Genomic DNA, 10,861 nt, shown 5'->3' on the forward strand with positions numbered 1-10,861 from the left:
GCCCCCCCACCCCTGCCCCTGGGGGCAAGCAAAATCACCCTTGGTTGAGAACTACTATGCTAGATAATAACAAATGAGATTACTTTAACTTTTTCTTTATTATGTGAACTGAGTTCTTAAAAGTTTTATCAATATAAGTCTGGGGTTTTATCAATTTAAACCTGGGGGTTTTAACCAGGTGTTATTTGCACAAACCAGTTCTCTCACTCCTTCACTCAACCACCCAACATACCAGCATTCCTGTTTTACATCCAAACTTTGTGCCAAATTCATCAATGTTTTTCCATTTCACCATGACAAAGACTGCACGAAATCCAGGCTCCTTCTCCCCTCTGCATCTGCTACAGCCTCCTAAGTGGGTTCCCTGTTTTCTTCTTGCCCTCTCCTAGACACTACAACGTCTCCTAGTCTTCACACCAAAGTCAAGAGCATCTCTAAAACACTTCTATCAGTGCAAACAACCTTCTAGCATAAAGCAGTCTGGTGCTTCCCATGACATTTAAAATCCACACTTACTTCCATGGCCTACAAGGCCCCACAGGATCTGGCAACTGCTTACCTCTGCACCCCCATCCTCACCACTCTGTCAGCTCACTCCAGCGACACAGGCATTCTTTCTCTACTCAAACATGCCAGCCTACCTGCTTTCTGTTCTCCTTTTCCTCTGTCCGGACGTCTATTTCCCCAGGCGGTATTAACCATCATGTCTTTGCTGAAGAGTCACCTCTACAATAAAACCTTCCCTGACCATCTGGCAAAAGTGGCTTCTCAGTCACTCTTCCTTGATTATACAGCTAAACCACCTTATTTATGTGTTTTACATGTGTGAACTTTGCTTTCCTCCCTTAATGGTACGCTCTTATGACGGCATGGACCAAGCCTTATCTCTGGAGCCTAGAAAATGACTGGCACCAGCAGATATACTCCATAAATGTGATGAATGAATGAAATGTCTTTGGCTAGTAGACCAAATGTGTCCATTTAAGAGCCACCAATGAGTTCCTGCTTCTGAGACTAAAAGTCAGTCTCTCCCCAAATTTGCCATTCCAGTATATACTCAAATGGCAACGAGTTAATGATAAAATTGTCACCCCCAAAAGGAAGCTTTTTGTCCTTTCAGGTTTTCCAAAAGAAACTAAATAATACTCAGATCACAAACAACAAATCTTAGGTGATTCTAGGCCAGAGAATTTGAGGGAACTTCACATAACAGTAACAGCCTACAAGCTGCTAAAATAATCCCTATGCACTAAACTGAAACTGATCAAAGCCCACAAATGCCTAGAAACACGCAGAGAAAAACAAACTCGGGGCCTAAATCATGAAATCTTCACTGATATGAGGAAGGAGTTCTTCAATGCTAACAGTCTTGCATGTACATAGAGCTGTGTTTCATTTGATCTTCACAGTAGCCATGAGGAATTGGTGAGCTGATGCTACTGACCAGAATGAAGTTTGATTAGAACATTTAAATGACTTGGTGAGAGAGAACAGAAGTGTTATAGCACAAGGGTCTTGGAGCGCAAATCCTCTGCCACTTATTTCTCTGCGTTTCAGTGTCCTCATCGAGAAAATACACTGCTTGTAGATGATATGTTGTATTCCCCTAAAATGCATATGTTGAAATCCAACTCCCAACGTGATGGCATTAGGAAGTAAGACCTTTGAGAGGTGATTCAGTCATGAGGGTAGAAATCTTATGAACAGGATTAGTGCGCTTATAAAAGACACTCCAGAGAGGTTCTTCCTGCAACATGAGGACATAGTGAGAAGACAGCTGTCATGAACCAAACACTCATCAGACACTGAATCGATCAGTGCCATGATTTTGAACTTTCTAGCCTCTAGAACCATGAGAAATAAACTTCTGTCGTTAACAAACCTCCCCATCTATGTTACTCTGTTATAGCTGCCCAACTAAGACATACACTTACTTCATAGGCTGTGGTGGGGTGAAATTGCCCCCACCCCACCTCCAAAGATGCCATCCTAGTGCCTAGAACCTGTGAATATGTCACTTCATGGGGCAAAAAGGCTTCGCAGATATGACTGAATTAAGGACCTTGAGGTGGGGAGAATATGCTGGATTATCCAAGTGAATCCAACATAACCACAAGGATCCTTGCAAGAGGGAGGGAGAAGGGCCACAGGCAGAGAAGCAAGTGACAGCAGAAGAAAAAAGATGGAGAAAGGGATTAGAAGATGTTAACACTACTAGCTTTGAAGCTGGATGGTGGGGCCACAAACCAAAGTACACAAGAGGCTTCTTGAAGCTAGAAAGATAAGGACACAAATTCTTCCATAGTCTCCAGAAGGAACAAAGCCCCATCAATCCATTTTAGGACTTCTGATCTCTGACCTATAATAGAAAAACTTGTCTTATTTTAAGTCACTAAATCTGTGATAATTTGTTACAGCAACAGTAGGAAACTAATACAGAGCTATCTATCATCAGGATTCAATGAGCGCAAATGCTATGCATAGTGCCAAGTACCACAGTAAGAGCTCTTTAAATTTTAACTACGATGAGCCAAGACCAGAACCCAGGGGAGATTCAGAGAAGCACTGCAGGAACAAAGAAAATAAGGTTCAGAAATTTGGTAGTATCGATCGAAATTTAAAATGCACGTATCACTTGACAAAGATTCCATTTCTAAATAGATTTATAGAATATTCAATACATCCTTGGTTGTAATAACTCAAACATCCCGTAATAGGCTAAAATTATAGAAAAACCATTTAACCGAGTACTAGGCAGCCTTTAAATAATGAGGTAAACCCCAAAGTGCAGATCAGGAAAGTTCTACAAGTATCCTTTGGTGAAAAACAGCCAAGGACAGAGCAGCAAGTATATTAGATTCCCTTTTTGTTGAAAACTTTAAAGGATGTATACATATATTCATAAGCATACGTGACAAAAATTCTAGAAGGGCACATAGTTAACTGTCAACGGTGAATGTTCTAACAAAAGAGACCAAGAGCATGGAGCAGGAGGGGAACTCTTGTCATTGTATGTCCTTTCATATGGTTTTAGCCTTTTTACTAAGTATGCATGTGATATTCATTTCTAAAAAACTGAGGCTGAGATGTGACATCACCAATCAAGTATTTATGGGCTGATATGTCCACTGTTGTAGGACCCAGGGCACAACACAGGGTCCTGCTCTCCAGGAGTTTAGAATCTAGCTGAGTTAATCATCTAGATTTATATCAGACAATCACTTCTGTAATTGTTTCAGACGTGCACATTAGAAAAGGGAACCAGATAGTTTCTCCACGTATGTTCGCACTATGACTCTATGAGAGCAAATCTCCACCTAAAATTCTCATCTAATCCATTAGTCCCAACCAAAGCTGCTTGCAATTAATAAACTGTTTCCTGGGAAGTACTCAATGTTTATGAAGGAGAAATCTTTACAGAACAACCCAATTATTTTATATACATATATATATATATATATATATATATATATATATATATATATATAACACATTACGAGAAAAACAGATGCACAAACAGTTGGATTTGTCTTCTTTGGTATACATTCTTCTATTTTCTTAATTCTCTACTAAGAAATATGTATCAATGCTACAAAAAAAAAAAAAAATTACAGCGTCCTCCCCTTAAGAAACACTCTTTTTGGTGTTGACAAAATATCCATGAGGATTACTGGTCATCCCAAATCTTCCTCTCATTTTATGAAACTGACAACACTGCAAAGTATTCCACATTAAAGAGAACTGGTGGTAAAACCAACAAGAATCATCCAAATCCAAGTGTTCCATTTATAAATATTTAGTCCACACTGTCACCCAATTAGAGCATAATCCATAAAGGAGACATTATTGCTAACAAGGGAGGCAGAAGGGGATCTGGGTCACTCTTCCATAACTCTATTATTTCCTTTCAACCAAGAAAGAAAAGCCTGTGTTAGCCAAGTATTTAGCTGACAATACATGTACATAGAAATCATGATGCAATTCATATCCATAATCTTATCTAAGGAGGAAAAAGACAGATGAAAAATATTCAAGGGTAATTAGACAGTTTCCAAGTGGTAGCTTACAAACGTACTCCTCCAATCTGGAGGCCTGAGGAGTCGTCACAACTAAAAGTACCGAATGTACCACAAATACTCCCTGATACTGACAAATACAACAAACTGAGGCTGACTCCAAATCCCAGGCCCAGTGCTAAGGGCCTTTCCATCTCCAGTCCTAAATTCTTTGAATCCTCTCAATTGCTACTACGATGTGGAAGCAAAATTGAGGCACGGAGTTTAAATAACTTATCTGTGGTGATACAGTCAGTAAGTGAAGCCAGGATGGAATTCAAGCAGTCTTCATTCGAAAGTATAGAAATGATGATACTAGCTTAGCTTCATTGGCAAGTATAAACATTCATCTACCCCCTTTCCCAAACGGCCCAACTGTCATACACTTTCATCTCCCCAACTTGCTCCTACCACTCACCACCCTCTCCCTAGCTCAGAACTGAATCAAATATTCTCCAGTCCTGAAATCACAGATGCCCTTACTGGCCTCTACTGATCAGAAGCTAATATATGAGAATAAGAGCCCACCTGGAGAGGGTACTACCCTTAGGAAATGCCCACTTTTCAAAGACCTGTCTCCCAGTGGAGCTAGCAGGGTTATGAATTACAGCCTTCCACTCCCCTGGGACCCACCAATAAAGTCAGTGTTTCTTTCCCTGTACGCACAGTCTCTCCTCATTCACATGTATTCACAACTTACCAAAGTGCTCTCATTCAGAAAATGGTGCTAAATCAGTTCTTTCTGATAATAATCCTAATAATGACAGCTATCATGTACTGAGTATTCATTACCTAGCAGGCTTTACAAACACTGTGTCATTTCTTCCTCACAACAACCCAATGAAGTAGGCACTGTCCCCAGTTTACAGACAAGAACACTAAGGCTCAGAGAGGTAAAGTACTGATAATTCAGCCCAAGGTCACGCAGCTGGTAAGTGACTGAATCTGACTCCATGCAACTTAAGCTTTCGGAAGTCTTGCCTCTTAGCGATTAAAATGTGAGCTCCTCCTGGACGTTCCCTGAGAGTTACCTGCCAACAACACATCTCCTCCACTACCACATGAATCCTACTATCACTAAGCGCTTACCTGAATTTCTTCATTTTCATCTACTAGGAGGAAACTCACAACCTTCTCAGTCATCTTCTTCCTCTTGGTCTCCTCATCCATCCCTTCTTCTTCCAGTAACTCCTGGACCTTAGTGACATGGTACACAGTAACGGGGTGCCTCCTTTTGTTACCCCCAGAATGAGTCCTCTTCTGGCACTCCAGGCACAAGTTGATTTTACAGGTCTGGCACCTCACCACTGCCCTCTGCTTCACGCCTGGAGAGTGCCCACTGGGGCCCTTGCAGGGGTCACAGTAAGGGACATGGCCAGCTTTGAGTCTGATCCGCTCATGGTTTCTCAGGCGCTCCTGCCGATGGAGTTCCTCCTCACAACGGAGACACTGCAGGCTGCAACACTCATCACACTCGAAGACAGCTTCATCAGCCCCACTGCAGGTGTAACTTTCCTGGCACAGCAGCCCTGGATTCAGGCCCTTCTCTGCTGGGGAAGTCTGGGCACTCATATTCAGACTGGTAGGAAACCACCTACCATGTAACGGTACCTGGGTTTTCCCCAGGGGAAGTGAAGACAGAGGTGTTGAGTCTGAAGACTGCACACAACTTCCACAGGGTTCTGAATACCCTAAAAAAAAGTGTGTTTTTTTTTTAAAAAACAATCGATGTCCTATTAGAATTCTTCACACACTCACAAATGTTCCAATGTTTAATTTTCTGCCTCTAAGACTCTTGAATCAGCAGCAGTGTTGATTTGGTTTAATAGTTTCATCTTCCATAAAGTGCAGGCAAATATGTGGTCAAAAATCAACTTGAAAGAGTCTTTTATGGCTATCTGAGAGAGATCTGATGGAGTTACTGAGGTGGGCTCATGGGTGAGGCCTCAGCTGCAAGGTTTTGGTAATGAAAGAGTAGTCAGGAGCTTTTCAATATTATCCAACATCAAGTCAGTATTTCTGGGGATACCTAGAATAGAGGCAGGAAAAGTATTTCACTCATCTAAAAAAAGTGCACCTTTACAAAAAGAATAAAAAGATTGTGATTAAATATGAGGCCAAAACTCCCAAGAGAAATTTCATTCTTGAAACTTAAATACTGACTCATTCTGATCCTAGAAATTTCTCCTCAAAATCATGATTAAGGCTGTTCCTTTTGAAAACAACTACCTCTAGGATCAAAGCACTTAACAGACTCTGTCGCTTTATTTCCCAGACTGAAATTCTCTGTTCCCTGAGTTATCAGATTCAGATTGAAAGTACTAAGCAAACAGTCCTTGAAGGGACAACGTTCTGCACCAGTCCCTGCACTCCACAATTGGGAGAGGTGAAGAAAGATGCCTGTAAAAAGCTACAGAAGCAATAATAATAAACTCTAGCTCCATCAAAGTCCTGGGCACGTCCAAAGACCCTTGTAACTGGGCTGTTTCAACTCTAGACAGATGCCTATTAAGGACTCTAAACCTGGAAAGAGTCACCATTCTATGGTGCTTAAAAACAATTATTGTACTTCCTTTCGCCCTTTTCTCTAATTGCAAAAAAGGAGCGACAGGAGACAGAATTCCTTCACTATGGCCCACTGCAAAGCCAGGCGTGCAGTGAGTTAAATAATTTTTCTCTTTGTCACTCAAAAGCCAACTTTAAAATAACTTAAAAAAAAAGAAAGAAAAATAAGTGGAGCAAGAAAGGGGCTTTTGTCCCTTCTACAATCATATTTCTAACTCCCCTTCGCCTGGACACACATTCTAATGCTCCAACGAAATGTAAAGCCCTCCTTTCAGGTATTCAACTCCTCCCATACAGAAATCAATCTATCCATCTAATTTTTAGATAAACAGAGAAGGCGAAAGGAATGACAGGAGACCTTATTTACACCCTAATCACAGACGTGCCCAAGCAGCTCCCGCAACGTTAACAAAAATCAAAATTGTCACAATTGATTAAAAATGTAAAACCAACCTTCAAAAGGATACCTCTCCGCCCACCAAGACCCAAGCAAACAGTCTGCCCACTCGGCCTCCCACCTCGACGCCTCTCCCCAGCCGGGGATTTCTCACTCTTCCTTCCTCCCAGGCAACACCTCAACCCGAGGGGCTGGAGCAGGATCTAAGAACAAAGAAGGTCCCCCCAAATCTCCCCCACGCTGGCAGAGGCCAGAGCCGAATCCATTGTTTATACCACCCCACCCCCACCCCAGCCGCACCCGCCCCCCCTTCCTCCCGGGGGCAGAGGGAGCTCCAGGGCTATCGCTCGCCCAGCGCAGGGCCGTGCCCTTCCCTCCCCGACCGCGGCGGCCCGGGAACCCCACCACTAAGCAGTTCTGTCGCGGCGAGGCGGCGTCCGGGAACCACGGGGCGCCGGTGGAGGCGGGGGCTGTTCTTCAGGACACCGGTGGATCCATCCCCATCTCCATCTCAGCCCCCTCCTCCTCCTTCGCTGCCTCCCGGGCTTCCTCCTCTCCCGTTGTCAGTTAGGATCAGCTGATCGGAGTGAACTTCTCCCTGCTCGCACTAACAGGAAGGCGTGAGCGCTGCAGCCCACTGAGGGAGGAGCGGGAGAGGTGGAGCCTGACAGCGGCGTGGGCGGAGCGGTGTGCGCACAGCCTCCTGGGAAGTGTAGTTCCTCGCAGGGCACCCTTCCCCTACTTCCCGGAAGTGAAGCCTCTGAATGACTACAACTCCCGATACAGAAGACGCTGCTCCTGCGAAGAGGCGCTAGAGACAGGCTCTCGAGCATTATGGGACTTCGAGTTTTTGCGCTGACTGTGGTTTCCGCAGGTTTCAGCACGTTGTTCTGGGTAGTGGCCAGAGAAGGAGTGGCTCTAAATTAGAGAACTGATGTAATATGTGGTATAGACCAGGCAAATAATTCGATTTCAAGTAACTTTTATTGCACACCATTCCTTCAGAAATGTGTTAAAAACAGTCTCCAGTTACCCAATTTCGTCTTGCACAAACCAAGACCAGAAAGAATTTATATGAGAATATAAGTAGTCTTGGAATGTTCTGCAAGCCAAGCATTAATTTTTTTTCCTCCATTAATTTATTTCTCTGACCTTTCCTTACTTACCTTCAGAACTTCCAAGTTTTAAATCGACTTTTGGTTAGAGAGAGGTACATTTATCCAGGTAAATTTTCAGGCTACAATACAAGCTAATGGTTAACATTGTTACCTGTTTTTTTGTTTGTTCGTTTTGGAAATTGTCTTTCATTCAGTGCTTTAACTTTCTGTATTTTCTATTGTTTCTTAGAACAACACCGGAAGAAAACCTGGTGTAAAGAGCACTGGTCTGAGATGCTGAAGACTGTGATTGTTCTAGAAAGCTCTTGGGCAAATCATGCAACTATGAAATAAAAGGATTGTATCAATGTAATCTCAAAGGTCCCTGCCAATTCTCATGTTCTCTGACTCTGTCTTGATAATTGTTAACCCAGGAGAGAAAGTGATGGTTAAGTGACTCGCCAAGGTCATAAAGCAAATAATTGACAAAGCTGGGACAAGAACCCATCTCCTGAATTAAAGTGAGATAATTTTTTACCTGATGATTCAAGGGACATAGTTAGACCAATAGTAAAGCCCAATCTACATAATACAGTATAAGTTATTTGTGAGGGTTATATTGCTGAAAATTATGTTTTCAAGACGGGACAGATAGCCAACAGTTGGACTAACAGCAAAACTTCATTGAGAAAGCCACATCACAAAAACCAAGATGCTAAGAACTAAGCTATCTGTAGCACGTTGTAATTTTCAGGTTTTAAAGGGAGAAGAGGAAGAGAGGGATTTTAGAAATGAACTTAAGATAAAAGATCTTGCACTAGGCTCTAAAGATTGGCTAGCATGTCACAAAATTTCCCTAGAAGGTTTTATTTCTAACCTACCACAATAATTTTTTATAATCTTAATAGTTTGCCTCATAGTCCTAATCACAGAATGAGGATATTAATATATCTTGAGGACAAAATGGTATTTAAGTAAGTAAGTGAAGTCACTTCAGTCATGTCCGACTCTTTGCAACCCCATGGACTGTAGCCTTCCAGGCTCCTCTGCCCATGGGATTTTCCAGGCAAGAATACTGGAGTGGGTTGCCATTTCCTTCTCCAAAATGGTATTTAACCCTTTTTAAAACTTTAAATGGTATTTAATCCTCCAGTACTTTGGCCACCTGACGCAAAGAGCCAACTCATTGGAAAAGACCCTGATGCTGGGAAAGATTGAAGGCAGGAGGAGAAGGGGACGACAGAGGATGAGATGGTTGGATGGCATCACCAACTCGAGGGACATGAGTTTGAGCAAACTCTGGGAGATCGTGAGGGACAGGGAATCCTGGCATTCTGCAGTCCATGGGGTTGCAAAGAGGAGGACACGACTGAGAGACTGAACAACAACAACCGGGAGATAGTGGAGGAGCCAGAGGAGCCTAGTGTGCTGTAGTCCATGGGGTCGCGTGGGGACTACAGATTTGACTTAGCAACTGAACAACAGCAAACCTAGTGGTTAGCTCAGGGAGGGAGCTGATATGATCAGGGCACATGGTAGGCATCTGGGTGTTTGTTGGTAGTGTTCTACTCTTGACCTTCGTAGTAGCTGTACCAATGCTCACTATATTTTGCTTTCCCGTTTGTATACAGTGCAATACAATACAAGACAGTTAGTCACTCTGTGCAACTGCATGGATTGAAGCCCACCAGGCTCCTCTGTCCATGTAATTCTCTAGGGAAGAATACTGGAGTGAGTAGCCATTCCCTTCCCTAGGGGATCTTTCCAACCCAGGGATCGAAACTGGGTCTCTTGCAGATTCTGAGCCACCAGAGAAGCCCATTTGTATATCTCACCATAAAAAATAAAATTTAAAAATTTTAATGAGAAAAAACTGAATAATGCAAAAGGTGATAGGAAAGTAGAATCTACGAGGTAAGCAAACCAAGCTGATGGACTTCCTGATTTCCTTAGGTCACTTCATAGCATTTTAAAGGTCTTAACCCCAACAAGACATACAAAACAAGTAAAAGGTTTCCAGGTTTGTCATTTTAAAATATGATAATCTATTTCATCAGATTATGTTTGAGTCCACCAACCTATGAGCTATATTTTCCTTCCAGTAGTTAAGGCAGAAGTTGTGAATCAAATTGCCTTAATCAATAAAAGAAATGATTTGGCTCACATAATTATACAATCTGGTGATTATCATTTCTGCCAAATCTCAATCTTGGCATCAAATACCATATTCAAGATCTTATTTCCTTCTCCATTTCTTATCTTTGAAAAATGCACTCAACTAATTTTTGACAAAGGTGCAAAACCAATTCAGTTACAGGAAGAATTGCCTTTCCTTTATCTTTGAGGAAGAATGATGCTGGAGTAATTGCGCACAAAAAAATAGGCAAAAAAAAAAATTAACCTCAACTTGAACCTCATACCTTACACGAAAATTGATTAAAAACTGATCATAGATGTAAATGTAAAATGCAAAACTATAAACTTTTAAGAATAAAACATGAGAAAATCTTCAAGACCTAGGCTAAGTGAAGAATTTGTTGACATGACAGTAAAAGTACAATTCATAAAAGAGAAAATTGATACAATGAGATGTCAACAAATTAAAAACATTTTCTCTGTGAAAAAGGTACTAGAAAATACCTTGATCTCTAGCTGTGCCAGTCAGATTTTCTGCCCAGGGCATTTAGAATTAACATCCAAAAACAGTGAATAGAGTGGACATTTGCTACGGAGAGTGTGCTCAATAT

General features: G+C 42.0%; 1 protein-coding gene across 2 annotated transcripts in view; it reads right to left on the bottom strand.

The window, feature by feature from the left end:
* Positions 1-7,610, bottom strand: part of ZFYVE1 (zinc finger FYVE-type containing 1) — a 44,931-nt gene extending 37,321 nt beyond the window's left edge. For both annotated transcript variants that reach the window (XR_008199984.1, XM_052646630.1), the window contains exons 1-2: positions 7,423-7,610; positions 5,145-6,084 (exon numbers count right to left, since the gene is read on the bottom strand). Coding sequence is in view for 1 of the 2 variants with exons in the window: in XM_052646630.1 (XP_052502590.1) it covers positions 5,145-5,627 (483 nt within the window). In the remaining variant the exon portion in view is untranslated. The remainder of the gene's footprint in view (positions 1-5,144; positions 6,085-7,422) is intronic.
* Between the last annotated feature and the right edge of the window lie 3,251 nt (positions 7,611-10,861).

The sequence above is a fragment of the Budorcas taxicolor genome, chromosome 10 (genome assembly GCF_023091745.1).
Source record: "Budorcas taxicolor isolate Tak-1 chromosome 10, Takin1.1, whole genome shotgun sequence".
NCBI classification, from domain to species: Eukaryota; Metazoa; Chordata; class Mammalia; order Artiodactyla; family Bovidae; genus Budorcas; species Budorcas taxicolor.